This window comes from Nerophis ophidion, linkage group LG11 (genome assembly GCF_033978795.1).
Source record: "Nerophis ophidion isolate RoL-2023_Sa linkage group LG11, RoL_Noph_v1.0, whole genome shotgun sequence".
NCBI lineage: Eukaryota > Metazoa > Chordata > Actinopteri > Syngnathiformes > Syngnathidae > Nerophis > Nerophis ophidion.
In genome coordinates this window covers 11,907,458-11,924,797 of record NC_084621.1, presented here as the reverse complement: position 1 = coordinate 11,924,797, position 17,340 = coordinate 11,907,458, and the positions used below count along the sequence as shown (strand labels likewise).

Here is a 17,340-nt window from a genome sequence, read left to right as displayed (position 1 = left end):
TGAGTTAGACCCCCCCCCCCTCCACTCGGTCAATTGAAAAGTAGCTCGCCTCCAGAAAAAAGTCTACAACACCCGTGTTGTAGTTGTAAAACCACCGAGCCGCCCCCCCCCCCCCCCCCCCCTCTGTGTCAGTTGACGCTGCAATACTTCACCACGAAGATTTGTTCACCGACAAAACGACTGTTAATATAGCACCCCCACACCCCTCCACCCCCCCCGGCCCATATTTTTGCCTACTTGTCAGCGTTACCTTGCTCCCTCAGCCCCGCCCCCTTCCCACGGAGGCCAGGTTGCCCGGCTGTGGGGGCGTCGGGATCGGCCGGCTCCGTGCCGAGATTGATTACCCCCTCTAATCTTAGGACTGCCAGTGTGTCTCCAGGGCGAAGAACCCGGCGAGAATAACCCCCCCCCGCCCCGACGCCGCCACCGCCGCCCCGCCGCCCCGCCCTTTGCATCTCCTGGTCGCCTTCATCCCTCCGTCCCTGTGCTGCCAGGGGCGCTGAGGGCCGACACTAAGTCACAACTCCAGACAGGGACGCTCGCTCGCATTGGCTGCCTTCTTCACCATATGTCACGGCAAATGGCACTCTGCCGGGCAGGGGGGTGGGGGGGGGTACAAATGTCACGGGGAGGATGAGAGTGGGAGTCTGCTTTGGCTTAAGGATCTCCGACAACGCCGCCGCTCTTTTTGGAGAGTGTGCGGAAACATTTGACGGAAAAAAAAAGAACAGGACCCACTTGATCAGTCGCCCGCCGTCAGTCAGGTGACACCCTGGCACACCACCTGCTATTAGGGACCACTCTTTGCTGCGAGCTGCACTGGGGGCTCTTCAACCGCCGGCTCGGGGGCCAAATATGTGTTGCAAATCAGTAATTCTAGTCTGCAAATGATGTGTTGTTGTTGAGTGTCGCTGGGCAGAGAAACCCTGTAATACTCTTCCATATCAGTAGGTGGCAGCCACTGGCTAATTGTTTTGTAGATGTCGGAAACAGCGGGAGGCAGTGTGCAGGTAAAAATATGTCTAATGCTTAAACCGACAATAAACAAAAGGAGAGTGCCCCTAAGAAAAGGCATTGAAGATTAGGGAAGGATATACAGAACCAAACTAAAACTGAACTGGCTGCTGAGTAAACAAAAAAAAAACAGAATGCTGGACGACAGCAAAGACTTACTGTGGAGCAAAGACAAAGTGCATCCCAACATGACATGAAAATCAACAAAGAAGGATAAAAACAAGTGAAATATTCTTGACAGCTAAAACAAAGCAGATGTGGGAAATATCACTCAAAGGAAGACATGAAACTGCTACAGGAAAATACCAAAAAAAAGAGAAAAAGCCACCAAAATAGGAGTGCAAGACAAGAAGTAAAAGACTACGCGCAGGAAAACAGCAAAAAAGTCTAAATAAGTCAGGGTGTGATGTGACAGGTGGTGACGGTACACAAACTTTGAGACAAGAGCTATAGTCACGCATGCTTTCTTATGTTTTAAAGTCCATCCATCCATCTTCTTCCGCTTATCCAAGGTCGGGTCGCGGGGGCAGCAGCCCAAGCAGGGAAGCCCAGACGTCCCTCTCTCCAGCCACTTCGTCTAGCTCTTCCCGGGGGATCCCGAGGCGTTCTCAGGCCAGCCGGGAGACATAGTCTTCCCAACGTGTCCTGGGTCTTCCCCGTGGCCTCCTACCGGTTGGACGTGCCTTAAACATCTCCCTAGGGAGGCGTTCGGGTGGCATGATCTTATCCTTTCGGTCATGACCCAAAGCTCATGACCATAGGTGAGGGTGGGAATGTAGAGAGCTTTGCCTTCCGGCTCAGCTCCTTCTTCACCACAACGGATCGGTACAACGTCCGCATTACTGAAGACGCCGCACCGATCCGCCTGTCGATCTCATGATCCACTCTTCCCCCACTCGTGAACAAGACTCCTAGGTACTTGAACTCCTCAAACTTGGGGCAGGGTCTCCTCCCCAACCCAGAGATGGCACTCCACCCTTTTTTCGGGAGAGAACCATGGACTCGGACTTGGAGGTGCTGATTCTCATTCCGGCCGCTTCACACACGGCTGCGAACCGATCCAGTGAGAGCTGAAGATCCCGGTCAGATGAAGCCATCAGGACCACATCGTCAGCAAAAAGTCATATCTAACAATTGTGACAACCACTTTTTACTGTCAACTGAGTTTTGTTTTTTTATGATTTCTACTGGTGGTGTGCCTCTGCATGTCTTTGCTCTAAAAAGGTTGAAAAACACTGGCTATAGAGCAGGCCTGGGCATTTATTTTGACTCGGGTGCCACATTTAGACACTCAGGAACACTAATACAAAACCTCACAATAATGTCTGATTGAATGCTAAAAACGTTATGACAGACCGCCTTAAAAAAACATAATGGAATTTTAAATGTTTCTATGAATGATAAAACACTGAATATTGACAAGATATGAATGTCACACCCCCTTTTGATTAACATATTTTACAATCAAGTGAAACGCAACATAAATTCAACAAAAAGTGAAGTATGAACAGGAAGGGTAAGAAAAAGATCCAAAAAAAATATATTTTTTAGATCCGTCAAAGTGTACCAACTTGATGGAATACATCCTCATCTTTCTACTATCGATTGGTTAATATTCAAGTTACAAATCATCAATTCATCATCAATCGGATATTACAATTACAATATAAACAACATAATTATCAAAAGGACACCATAGCCAAAAACAAGGTTACATAAATACAAACTTAACCAATGTCCCCATGGTAGATTCAAGCACAAAATAAAATACAACAAACACAACAAATGTAGAAACACACATTTTTACAATGGAGTTCAGGGTGCACATAGTGTACTTAACCAATTGCAAGCGCTGCATGGAACTAACTAAAATGGTGACCATCAAGTTGACTTAAGTCTTTGGTTGATATTCAAGTCCCGAAATGGCAACAAAAATTCAACAAAAAGTGAAATATGAACCGGAAGGGTATAAAATAAAGCCATTTACAATCTGATACATCACTAAGCTTTGTTGTGAAAAGCTCCTTCCGCGTCTGTGGAAGCGCTTCCTGCCCACACTGCTTGGTACCTCGTCTGAGCTGCTGTGACGTAGATGACCATAGCAACTAATTAGAAGACCATAGTAACTAATTAGATCACCATAGTAACTAATTAGATCACCATAGTAACTGGTATATCATCCATAAGCACAGATTCCAACCATTAAAATACTTTGTACAGTTGAAGATGTACGGTCATTAGAAAAAATGAGTGCACATCATAATGGCGGCTTCAATTTCCATCTTAAAGATTGACAATCCGTCAAAGTGTACCAACTTGATGGAATACATCCTCATCTTTCTACTATCGATTGGTTACAAATCATCAATTCATCATCAATCAGATATTACAATTACAATATAAACAACATAATTATCAAAAGGACACATAAAATAAAATACAACCAACACAACAAATGTAGAAACACACATTTTTACAATGGAGTTCAGGGTGCACATAGTGTACTTAACCAATTGCAAGCGCTGCATGGAACTAACTAAAATGGTGACCATCAAGTCGACTTAAGTCTTTGGTTGATATTCAAGTCCCAAAATGTAAATGGCGCTTTTTCACCGTTTTTTATTGGGTTTTATGAGTGGAATATTGGACCTCCCATTGGCTCCGCTGTTTATTTACGAGTTAGAATGCCATGTCCGAAAAAATAGTGCCGTTATCCTTTAAGAAAGAAGCCAATCCCGATTAAGCAGAGTTAAGCATACAAGAATAGATTAGAAACTAAACTTTAATAACAAAAGTGCACCTGTTCCTAATGGTGGAGCCAGTTTAAGAAACGAGCAAAGTTCCGCAAGGCAAATCCTGTTTTGATTGCGAGGCGGGCGAGGCGGGCGGTACACAAGTAAACAGCGTGCACGGACGGGGTGGACATGAGCGCGGTGATGCGTGCGAGGTCGTGCAGAATGCTGGAGAAGATAAAGGGAAATTAAAAGGAAAGGTCCCTGACCCTCTCCGATAGCTCTAAATGCCTCGCAATTTTCCGGGGGGAGACAAAAATCCTCCTCCACAAATGAAGGCCCGCGTCTGACCTCTTCTAGGAGGAAGTTTAAAAGAGGTTGACAAAAAAATAAAGGCGAGAGAGGGCGAAATGGTAATTCAACTTGCAGACGGACATTTTTCACCCCTTTAAGGTGTGCTTCTTTTTTTTTTTTTTTTTTCAAATAACCCTTCAGGCAATTTGCATCCTGGTGCGCTCAGTCAATTATTATCACGGCACGCGTCGGATCGAGGCGGCATGTATGGAGAGGCCGAGCGATGCTGTCAAACGGGCAAACAAAATAAAAAATAAAAAACCTTGAAAAGACTGCAGGACAGTCGTTCCCCCCATTACAGCCTCATTTTGCAACAATTAGCTTAAGTGCTCTCAAACATCTCGCAGGGCTGAAACAAAACTGAACAGAGCTGGCGGCTTAAAATTATGACAGGTAATGTGGGATGGAGGAGGGAAATAAAGAAAGAAAGACATATAAAAAAAAGCACAAAAGTGGCTGTCGCTGCCACCGGGGGCATCGGCGCTGACGGACATATTAAGTTAATTGAATCAAAGTGGTTTCAGGAGCACTTTTACAGAAGAGATGTTTTAAATGGCCTCTGCCTTGCATGCGTCTCCTCCTGCTAGCTAACAGCCTCGCAAATAGGAAGCCACCAGCAAACAAACAAGCGCTGGGGGGGGGGGGAGAAAAAAATAAATAAAATAAGCATCAAAAATTGATCCGGTATGAATATTCAACAAGCAAGCACAAGATGGCGAATTCCTCACTTTCACCTTTTTGCCTCTTCACTTTTGCAGCTTCCTGCTTGAACTGCGTGATGAATGTGGCGACCGCCAAGTGGGAACGTTTGTGTTCGTGCGGACGGATAAAAGAATGTTTGGAAATAGTAAAGTTGTGGTTAGGAGGGGGGATATGACGGCAACAGACACTAGGGGTTTTATATACAATAAATTACTACACACATATATATATATATATATATATATATATATATATATATATATATATATATATATATATATATATATATATATATATATATATATTGTTGCGTTTCGGACCTGTTCTTCCTTCGGTCAACGCCCCCAGATTGTTTGATGACACATAAGCTGGTTTTAAATCAATCAGAGACAGAGGTTGCTCATTTTTCTATTTTATTACCAAATCGCCTTGGGAGATCAATCTAGATACAGAATTTCAAAGCTCGGTCCAAATTGATCTAATCCTAAAATGGCAGTTTCTCCCTCCTCACTCACTCCTCTTCTTCTCCTCCCTACTTTGGACAGTTGAGATAACAGATTTGTTATGGCTTCATTCCATCCATCCATCCATCCATCCATCTTCTTCCGCTTATCCGAGGTCTGGTCGCGGGGGCAGCAGCCTAAGCAGGGAAACCCTGACTTCCCTTTCCCCAGCCACTTCATCTAGCTCTTCCCGGGGGATCCCGAGGCGTTCCCAGGCCAGCCGGAAGACATAGTCTTCCCAACGTGTCCTGGGTCTTCCCCGTGACCTCCTACCGGTTGGACGTGCCCTAAACACCTCCCTAGGGAGGAGTTCGGGTGGCATCCTGACCAGATGCCCGAACCACCTCAACTGGCTCCTCTACATGTGGAGGAGCAGCGGCTTTACTTTGAGTTCCTCCCGGATGGCAGAGCTTCTCACCCTATCTCTAAGGGAGAGACCCACCACACGGCGGAGGAAACTAATTTTGGCCGCTTGTACCCGTGATCTTATCCTTTCGGTCATGACCCAAAGCTCATGACCATAGGTGAGGATGGGAATGTAGATCGACCGGTAAATTGAGAGCTTTGCCTTCCGGCTCAGCTCCTTCTTCACCACAACGGATCGGTACAACGTCCGCATTACTGAAGACGCCGCACCGATCCGCCTGTCGATCTCACGATCCATTCTTCCCTCACTCGTGAACAAGACTCCTAGGTACTTGAACTCCTTAACTTGGGGCAGGGTCTCCTCCCCAACCCGGAGATGGCATTCCACCCTTTTCCGGGCGGGAACCATGGACTCGGACTTGGAGGTGCTGATTCTCATTCCTGTCGCTTCACACTCGGCTGCAAACCGATCCAGTGAGAGCTGAAGATCCCGGTCAGAAGAAACCATCAGGACCACATCATCTGCAAAAAGCAGAGACCTAATCCTGCGGTCACCAAACCGGAACCCCTCAACGCCTTGACTGCGCCTAGAAATTCTGTCCATAAAAGTTATGAACAGAATTGGTGACAAAGCGCAGCCTTGGCGGAGTCCAACCCTCACTGGAAACGTGTTCGACTTACTGCCGGCAATGCGGACCAAGCTCTGACACTGATCATACAGGGAGCGGACTGCCACAATAAGACAGTCTGGTACCCCATACTCTCTGAGCACTCCCCACAGGACTTCCCGAGGGACAGGGTCGAATGCCTTCTCCAAGTCCACAAAGCACATGTAGACTGGTTGGGCAAACTCCCATGCACCCTCAAGAACCCTGCGGAGAGTATAGAGCTGGTCCACAGTTCCACCACCAGGACGAAAACCACACTGTTCCTCCTGAATCCGAGGTTCGACTATCCGGCGTAGCCTCCTCTCCAGTACACCTGAATAGACCTTACCGGGAAGGCTGAGGAGTGTGATCCCACGATAGTTGGAATACACCCTCCGGTCCCCCTTCTTAAAGAGAGGAACCACCACTCCGGTCTGCCAATCCAGAGGTACCGCCCCCGATGTCCATAAATATATATATACATATATATATATATATATATATATATATATATATATATATATATGTATATATATATATATATATATATATATAATATGAAGCCACACATGTGCAGAATGTGGCTTGGTATTGTCTTGCTGAAATAAGCAGGGGCGTCCATGATAACGTTGCTTGGATGACAACATATGTTGTTCCAAAACCTCTATAGACCATTCAGCATTAATGGTGCCTTCACAGATGTGTAAGTTACCCATTTCTTGGGCACTAATGCACCCCCATACCATCATACATGCTGGCTTTTATACTTTGCACCTCGAACAGTCCGGATGGTTATTTTTCTTTCTTTGCTCCAGAGGACACAACGTCCACAGTTTCCAAAAACCAATTTGAAATGTGGACTCATCAGACCACGGAACACTTTTCCACTTGCATTAGTCCATCTTAAATGAGCTCGGGCCCAGCGAAGCCTGCGGATTTTCTGGGTGTTGTTGATAAACGGCTTTGGATTTGCATAGTAGAGTTTTAATTTCCATCCTTCCATCCATTTTCTACCGCTTATTCCCTATTGGGGTCACGGGGGGCGCTGGCGCCTAGCTCAGCTACAATCAGGCGGAAATGTACTTACAGATGTAGTGACGAATTGTAGTTACTGACAGTGGTTTTCTGAAGTGTTCCTGAGTCCACGCGGTGATATTCTTTACACACTGATGTCGTTTTTTGATGCAGCACCACCTGATGGATGAAAGGTCACAGGCTTTGCCGCCTATGTGCAGTGATTTCTGCAGATTATCTGAACCTTTTGATGGTATTACGGACCATGGATGGTGACATCCCTAACCTCCCTGCAATTGCTTGTTGAGAAATGTTGTTCTTAAACTGTCCAATAATTTGCTCAGACATTTGTTGACAAAGTGCTGAACCTCGCCCTGTCCTTGTTTGTGAATGAAGCTGCTTTTAACACCCAATCATGGCACCCACCTGTTCCCAATTAGCCCGTTTACCTGTGGGATGTTCCAAATAAGTGTTTGATGAGCATTCCTCAACTTTCTCAGTCTTCTTTGCCACTTGTGCCAGCTTTTTTTTAAAACATGTCACAGGCATCAAACTCCAAAAGAGCTAACATTTGCATAAAACAAACACAGTTTTCCAGTTAGAACATTAAATAGCGGAATAGATCCAATCCCCCAAGCTCCACAGTTAGCCGACACTTGCTGGAGTTTATTTACGATTTAGAATGCATTAAAAAAACACATGTCTTCTTGTCTTACACAAAGGATTGTGACTTATGGAGAATATTCCTGTAAATGGTCAAACAGGAAGTGTTTTCAGCTCTGCAGGGGAGGAACACCCGCAGGTGCAGTTTATCTGTTGGGATCAAGTTTGCAGGATTGGAAAAAAAAAATAAAAAAAATAATAAAAAAGCCATGGCCTCCCGCCTCTGCTGTGCGGCTCATTAGGAAAAAGAATGATTGCAGGAGTGTGTGTTTGTGTGATGTTTGTGCCATTGGGCCGGGGGCCGCGTGATTACTCTGCTCTGTCTCCTACTTACCTGCCGGCCCCCGACTTACCCTCAGCATACCAACTCCCCTCTTGCTCCGCCCCTCCCTTGTCGCAAAAAAAAACAAACATGTATTTGTCTGAAGTAATCGCTACAAAACTTCTGAATGCATCAAATCCTGACGGCCGATTCGAGGCCAGCGAAATCTCTTCCCTCAGGTGATCCTTTAGAGCAGAGGTGTCAAACTCCTTTTCTCTGAGGGCCACATTGGAGTAATTGTGAACGACTCACGCTGTCGTCGCTCGGGTTCTGTGGACCACTCAGGAAGGACACGATCGCTTGCTTTTGAGCAGGTTCAACTTTTTTAATTTTTCAAATAAAGCTTTGTCTACAGGTCGGATCGCTTTTCAGCTGCTCCTCTCCACTGCTCCCTCACGGTCCGCTTTTCAGCCGCCGTCGTCGTCGTTCTTGTCTGCTCTTTGTTTCCGCTCCTCGGTCGCAGCTTCGGCCTCTCCTCCTCCGTCTGCCCCCATCTCTCCTCCTTCTCCCCTTTTATACATCGTGAGGGGATAAGTTAAGTGTGTACTGGTGCGCGATCCACACACCTGCGCACTCCCCGCCTCTCCGCTCCGCCGCATTCTCCGCCTCCTCCCCGCCTCCTCACCGCCATCTTGGGCAGGGCTTCAGTGTGCCCTGCCCCGCTGCTCGTTCGCCGGCTCCGCCTCTCCACAGTATTATATATATATATATATATATATATATATATATATATACATAACATTAACAATATTTTTACATAAGCTGCAAAAAAAGAAAATATGAAAAAAATTAAAAACTGGCATCTCAGTCAACAGAATTTTCCTGTAAAAGCAGTGTTTTGTTTTTTTTCCCAAATGGAATGGAATGGAGGAATAATAGCACTGTTTTTTAGCGATACAATTGTTGTTATTCCTGTAAAACCTTGTTGTTTTAATGTTTTTTTATTTGTTTTTTAATTTTTTAGTGCAGGCCTGGGCAATTTTGACTCAAGGGCCACATTTACAAACCCTTTTTCCACATGAGTTGGGAAATTGTGTTAAATGTAAATATAAACAGAATACAATGATTTGCAAATCATTTTCAACCCATATTCAGTTGAATATGCTACAAAGACAACATATTTGACATCTTCGGTCCATAATATCATCAAAAGGTTCAGAAAATCTGGAGAAATCACTCCACGTAAGCAGCATGGCCGAAAACCAACCTTGAATGACCGTGACCTTCCATCCCTCAGACGGCAGTGTACCAAAAACCGACATCAATCTCTCTCTAAAGGATATCACCACATAGGCTCAGGAACACTTCAGAAAACCACTGTCACTAAATACAGTTGGTCGCTACATCTGTAAGTGCAAGTTAAAGCTGTACTATGCAAAGCGAATGTCATTTATCAACAACATCCAGAAATTCCGCCGGCTTCTCTGGGCCTGAGATCATCTAAGATGGACTGATGCAAAGTGGAAAAGTGCTCTGTGGTCGGACGAGTCCCCATTTCAAATTGTTTTTGGAAATATTCAACATCGTATCATCCGGACCAAATGGGAAGCAAACCATCCAGACTGTTATTGACGTAAAGTGTAAAAGCCAGCATGTGTGATGGTATGGGGGTGCATAAGTACCCACGACATGGGTAACTTACACATCTGTGAAGGCACCATTAATGCTGAAAGGTACATACAGCTTTTGGAACAACATATGCTGCCATCTAAGCGCCGTCTTTTTCATGGACGCCCCTGCTTATTTCAGCAAGACAATGCCAAGCCACATTCAGCACGTGTTACAACAGCGAAAGTTCGGAAGAAAAAAAATGAGAGGATTGATGTCGGCGGTGTGGAATCGCCGCGCGGAGCTGGAGATTTCTCAGCGGTGTGTGAGGTGTCGCCATTAAGAAGCGGAGGAGATAATGCGGGTGGGTGGACAAAGTGAGTGGTGGGAGACGTGCGGGGCCTCAACAAGCCAGGGAGGATGCCAACCAAGCCGGGGAGGATACCAACCAAGCCGGGGAGGATGCTAACCAAGCCGGCCGGGTAGGATGCTAACCAAACCAGGGAGGATTTTAACCAAGCGGGGAGGATGCTTATGCCGCACAGTCCACCTGCTTTGCTTCACTTTGGCCGTGCGCTCATCAATCAGGCGACACAACAGTTGAACTTCAAAGATGCTGGCTTACTTTGGCTTTTTGGGACTTTTCTCCCCCATATACATGTACATGTACATATACATATACATTCACTGTACAAACATACACATACATGTACTTATACATTCACAGTACAAACATACATATACACATACATGTATCAATCAATCAATCAATCAATGTTTATTTATATAGCCCCAAATCACAAATGTCTCAAAGGACTGCACAAATCATTACGACTACAACATCCTCGGAAGAACCCACAAAAGGGCAAGGAAAACTCACACCCAGTGGGCAGGGAGAATTCACATCCAGTGGGACGCCAGTGACAATGCTGACTAGGAGAAACCTTGGAGAGGACCTCAGATGTGGGCAACCCCCCCCCCTTTAGGGGACCGAAAGCAATGGATGTCGAGCAGGTCTAACATGATACTGTGAAAGTTCAGTCCATAGTGGCTCCAACACAGCCGCGAGAGTTCAGTTCAAGCGGATCCAAGACAGCAGCAAGAGTCCCGTCCACAGGAAACCATCCCAAGCGGAGGCGGATCAGCAGCATAGAGATGTCCCCAACCGATACACAGGTGAGCGGTCCATCCTGGGTCCCGACGAGCGGTCCATCCTGGGTCTCGACTCTGGACAGCCAGTACTTCATCCATGGTCATCGGACCAGACAGACCCCCTCCGCAAGGGAGGGGGGGACATAGGAGAAAGAAAAGAAGCGGCAGATCAACTGGTCTAAAAAGAAGGTCTATTTAAAGGCTAGAGTATACAGATAAGTTTTAAGGTGAGACTTAAATGCTTCACTGAGGTAGCATCTCGAACTGTTACCGGGAGGGCATTCCAAAGTACTGGAGCCTGAACGGAAAACGGTCTATAGCCCGCAGACTTTTTCTGGGCTCTTGGAATCACTAATAAGCCGGAGTCTTTTGAACGCAGATTTCTTGCCGGGACATATGGTACAATACAATCGGCAAGATAGGATGGAGCTAGACCGTGTAGTATTTTATACGTAAGTAGTAAAACCTTAAAGTCACATCTTAAGTGCACAGGAAGCCAGTGCAGGTGAGCCAGTACAGGCGTAATGTGATCAAACTTTCTTGTTCTTGTCAAAAGTCTAGTAGCCGCATTTTGTACTAACTGTAATCTTTTAATGCTAGACATGGGGGCACCCGAAAATAATACGTTACAGTAATCGAGACGAGACGTAACAAACGCATGGATAATGATAGTGGACAAAATGGAGCGAATTTTAGCGATATTACGGAGATGAATGTTTCAGTAACGCTTTTAATGTGTGACTCAAAGGAGAGAGTTGGGTCGAAGATAATACCCACATTTTTTACCGAGTCACCTTGTTTTATTATTTGGTTGTCAAATGTTAAAGTTTTCTATCTGTGTTGGCCCTGCGATGAGGTGGCGACTCGTCCAGGGTGTACCCCGCCTTCTGCCCGATTGTAGCTGAGATAGGCGCCAGCGCCCCCCGCGACCCCGAAAGGGACTAAGCGGTAGAAAATGGATGGATGGATGTTAAAGTTGTATTATTAAATAGAGGTCGGTGTCTAGCAGGACCGATAATCAGCATTTCCGATTTTTTGGCGTTAAGTTGCAAAAGGTTCAGAGAATCTGGAGAAATCACTCCACGTAAGCGGCATGGCCGGAAACCAACATTGAATGACCGTGACCTTCCATCCCTCAGACGGCACTGTATCAAAAACCGACATCAATCTCATATACTTTCACTGTACAAACATACATGTACACATACATGTACGAATACATTCACTGTACAAACATACACATACATGTACGTATACATTCACTGTACAAACATACATATACATATACATGTACGTATACATTCACTGTACAAACATACATATACATGTACATGTACGTATACATTCACGGTACAAACATACATATACACATACATGTACGTATACATTCACTGTACAAACATACATATACATATACATGTACGTATACATTCACGGTACAAACATACATATACACATACATGTACGTATACATTCACTGTACAAACATACATATACATATACATGTACGTATACATTCACGGTACAAACATACATATACACATACGTGTACATATACATTCACTGTACAAACATACACATAAAAATACTGTACATATACAAGTACATATACATACATACATGCACATAATCACGTTTCCTTAAACATAAATTAAGGTTGTTGCCCTAGAGTAAAGTGGGTAACACATGGCATACTGAAAAAGCTTAACCTATTGTTACTATAACAATCTACAAGGTTAATATAGATTGCTTCTCTTTTTTCTGCATTCTTTTGTATCTTTAGTTATCGTTACATATATGTATTGTTGCATTCAAACAACTGCATTGTTGATAATAGAAGTACATTATGGGTATTGTTCATTATCAATAGCGATATTTCTTTTGGTATTTGTATCGCTCCATTTGCAGTTTATCAATCAATCAATCCATGTTTATTTATATAACCCTAAATCACAAATGTCTCAAAGGACTGTACAAACCACTACGACTACGTCATCCTCGGAAGAACCCACATGAGGGCAAAGAAAAACTCACACCCAGTGGGACGTCGGTGACGATGATGACTATGAGAACCTTGGAGAGGACCTCAAATGTGGGCAACCCCTCCCTCTAGGGCAGCGTTTCTCAAAGTGTGGGGCGGGCCCCACCTGTGGGGAATAGAGACATGACAGGTGGGGCGCGAGGAACGGGAGGGAATTTCACTTAAAAAAATATATATATATTATTCTCTTCTTGCGGCGGCAATGACCAAGAAGAACGCGGAGTTGGAATATAATTACAACACTTTATGTACATATTTATATCATATTTACATATTTATATGATATGTAACTACAAGCTCCATTCACAGACAAAGTCCCATTGCTTTTATGAGTGGTCAAGCGAGTCAACAGCCGAAAAAATGTCACGGCGCGGAGTCGAACCCGCGTTTCCTCTGCGGCTGGATCTGCGGACGCCTCCTCTGACGGCGCGCCAAAGCGTTCCTCCATTGACAGCATGCTCGGACACGTCCTCACTTGTGCTGAGCGCAGCACGCCCACGCAGAAACGAGCCTGCACACAATCAGGAATCAAAACACCTGGACTTGACGAGAGGGAGTGACATAAAAGACCAGTGAAGCCAAGAGACCTTCGCCAGAACGTAGCCAATCTCCCTTGATGTTTTCTGTGATCGTGTCCTGCCTCACGACCTCCTCCTGGATCTTTGCTTGCCCTCCCCGATCCTGGACCACTGCTTGGAACCGGACATCGTTGCCTCTCTCCAGCCCCCGACCGCTTGCCTCACTGTTGACTGCCTCTTTGCCTTCCCCCTTGGATTTGACGAAAGATACATCCAACACGCAAAGACAACAGTGAGGCAACGATGTCCGGTTCCAAGCAGTGGTCCAGGATCGGGGAGGGCAAGCAAAGATCCAGGAGGAGGTCGTGAGGCAGGACACGATCACAGAAAACATCAAGGGAGATTGGCTACGTTCTGGCGAAGGTCTCCTGGCTTCACTGGTCTTTTATGTCACTCCCGCTCGTCAAGTCCAGGTGTTTTGATTCCTGATTGTGTGCAGGCTCGTTTCTGCGTGGGCGTGCTGCGCTCAGCACAAGCGGGGACGTGTCCGAGCATGCTGTCAACGGAGGAACGCTTTGGCGCGCTGTCAGAGGAGGCGTCCGCAACAACAACAACAGTGAGGCAAGCGGTCGGGGGCTGGAGAGAGGCAACGATGTCCGGTTCCAAGCAGTGGTCCAGGATCGGGGAGGGCAAGCAAAGATCCAGGAGGAGGTCGTGAGGCAGGACACGATCACAGAAAACATCAAGGGAGATTGGCTACGTTCTGGCGAAGGTCTCTTGGCTTCACTGGTCTTTTATGTCACTCCCTCTCAAGTCCAGGTGTTTTGATTCCTGATTGTGTGCAGGCTCGTTTCTGCGTGGGCGTGCTGCACTCAGCACAAGCGGGGACGTGTCTGAGCACGCTGTCAACAGAGGAACGCTTTGGCGCGCTGTCAGAGGAGGCGTCCGCAACAACAACAGTGAGGCAAGCGATCGGAGGCTGGAGAGAGGCAACGATGTCCGGTTCCAAGCAGTGGTCCAGGATCGGGGAGGGCAAGCAAAGGTCCAGGAGGAGGTCGTGAGGCAGGACACGATCACAGAAAACATCAAGGGAGATTGGCTACGTTCTGGCGAAGGTCTCTTGGCTTCACTGGTCTTTTATGTCACTCCCTCTCGTCAAGTCCAGGTGTTTTGATTCCTGATTGTGTGCAGGCTCGTTTCTGCGTGGGCGTGCTGCACTCAGCACAAGCGGGGACGTGTCTGAGCACGCTGTCAACAGAGGAACGCTTTGGCGCGCTGTCAGAGGACGCGTCCGCAACAACAACAGTGAGGCAAGCGATCGGGGGCTGGAGAGAGGCAACGATGTCCGGTTCCAAGCAGTGGTCCAGGATCGGGGAGGGCAAGCAAAGATCCAGGAGGAGGTCGTGAGGCAGGACACGATCACAGAAAACATCAAGGGAGATTGGCTACGTTCTGGCGAAGGTCTCTTGGCTTCACTGGTCTTTTATGGCACTCCCTCTCGTCAAGTCCAGGTGTTTTGATTCCTGATTGTGTGCAGGCTCGTTTCTGCGTGGGCGTGCTGCGCTCAGCACAAGTGGGGACGTGTCCGAGCACGCTGTCAATGGAGGAACGCTTTGGCGCGCTGTCAGAGGAGGCGTCCGCAGAGGAAACGCGGGTTCGACTCCGCGCCGTGTCAAAAAATGTCTTATTTTTTATTTTGTGGCGGCCGTAATTCTTTCGTGGCGAGCCGCCACAAATAAATGAATGTGTGGGAAACCCTGACTTGAATGTTACTTGATGTTCAATAAATTTTAAAACTCCCCCTTGTCCAAAGTAGGGGATGACAAAAAAAGTTTGAGAACCACTGCTCTAGGGGAATAATGCAATAATGCTCATTGTCATCCATCCATCCATCCATCTTCTTCCGCTTATCCGAGGTCGGGTCGCGGGGGCAACAGCCTAAGCAGGGAAACCCAGACTTCCCTCTCCCCAGCCACTTCGTCTAGCTCTTCCCGGGGGATCCCGAGGCGTTCCCAGGCCAGCCGGGAGACATAGTCTTCCCAACGTTTTCTGGGTCTTCCCTGTGGCCTCCTACCGGTTGGACGTGCCCTAAACACATCCGTAGGGAGGCGTTCGGGTGGCATCCTGACCAGATGCCCGAACCACCTCATCTGGCTCCTCTCCATGTGAAGGAGCAGCGGCTTTACTTTGAGTTACTTTGGGGTGGCATAGCTCGGTTGGTAGAGTGGCCGTGCCAGCAACTTGAGGGTTGCAGGTTCGATTCCCGCTTGTGCCATCCTTGTCACTGCCTTTGTGTCCTTGGGCAAGACACTTTACCCACCTGCTCCCAGTGCCACCCACACTGGTTTAAATGTAACTTAGATATTGGGTGTCACTATGTAAAGCGCTTTGAGTCACTTGAGAAAAGCGCTATATAAATATAATTCACTTCACTTCACTTGAGTTCCTCCCGGATGGCAGAGCTTCTCACCCTATCTATAAGGGAGAGACCTGGAAACTCATTTCGGCCGCTTGTACCCGTGATCTTATCCTTTCGGTCAAGACCCAAAGCTCATGACCATAGGTGAGGATGGGAACGTATATCGACCGGTAAATTGAGAGCTTTGCCTTCCGGCTCAGCTCCTTCTTCACCACAACGGATCGGTACAACGTCCGCATTACTGAAGATGCCGCACCGATCCGCCTGTCGATCTCATGATCCACTCTTCCCTCACTCGTAAACAAGACTCCCAGGTACTTGAACTCCTCCACTTGGGGGCAGGGTCTCCTCCCCAACCCGGAGATGGCACTCCACCCTTTTCCGGGCGAGAACCATGGACTTGGACTTGGTGCTCATTGTCATTTCTGTATTATTATTTATTTGCTATCACTTTTATCATCATATTTATATATATACTATTTGCTGATGTTGCTCTATTGTTGTTGTTGTTGTCTCTCTGTCTAATCCCCCTCACGTCACCACAATTTTTCCATCCCCTCCTGCTCCGGCCCGGCTGCACCAAATGATAACATAAATACATTTAATAAAGTCAAATATAAACAAGGCAATAAGAAAGTATCCCACACTTCTCCTTTTTAAAGTACATCCGAACAGCCGATACCAGCATCTACTCTATGATTTGCCTGAGAAGCCGGACGGGATGAAAAAAAAAAAAACTTCTCTCTCTCTTGCTACTTTTCTGCCGACCACAAGTCGTTCTTAGCAAACAAATCAAGGAAGAGTTTAAGAAGAAAAAAAGAAAAAAAAAAAGTTCCATCCACGCATTCAGGCAAATATCAGACGGGGCCGCAGAGGCAAGGTGGCCCTGGGTGACCATTAGGATGCAGCGAGTGGCGTCCGTGCAGACGCCATCTCCTCGTGGAAAGGTCACCCCCCTCCCCCCCCGGGCGGGTAAATACACAGACGTATACAAATGCGCTGGCGTGGTGAAATGGTTCACCTTAAGAAGGCATTAGGCTCCCTCTTCTCGCACTGAACTTTACATGCCTGTCCTCCATTAAACGCAAGCGCTGGCATTTCAACCTCCGCCGCTAAATAGTGGGACGCTGGCAAAAACTGCAAAAAAAAAATCTCTGTTGGAAAATCTGGGAGATAATTGGAATTCCAGGGAAGCAACTGCCTATTATTGCTGCATGCTAACCTTGTTAGTCCACTTTAGGACTACACATACTCTAACTATGTATTGCATGTACTGAGGAAAGCCAAAAGGTATCCACAATGTGGCCCCGGGGCCAGTCATGTGCTCCATTTAAAGAATGATCCT

The 17,340-nt window shown here is 46.6% G+C and overlaps 1 protein-coding gene across 1 annotated transcript in view; it reads left to right on the top strand.

Annotated features, from left to right (window-relative positions):
- Positions 1-15,331, top strand: part of LOC133562422 (uncharacterized) — a 42,235-nt gene extending 26,904 nt beyond the window's left edge. Inside the window, exons 5-12 of the mRNA XM_061916609.1 lie at positions 264-327; positions 380-570; positions 4,859-4,947; positions 13,874-13,999; positions 14,076-14,348; positions 14,422-14,691; positions 14,768-15,037; positions 15,114-15,331. Of these exons, the coding sequence (XP_061772593.1) occupies positions 264-327; positions 380-570; positions 4,859-4,947; positions 13,874-13,999; positions 14,076-14,348; positions 14,422-14,691; positions 14,768-15,037; positions 15,114-15,319 (1,489 nt within the window). The 3' untranslated portion in view covers positions 15,320-15,331. The remainder of the gene's footprint in view (positions 1-263; positions 328-379; positions 571-4,858; positions 4,948-13,873; positions 14,000-14,075; positions 14,349-14,421; positions 14,692-14,767; positions 15,038-15,113) is intronic.
- Positions 15,332-17,340: the final 2,009 nt, after the last annotated feature.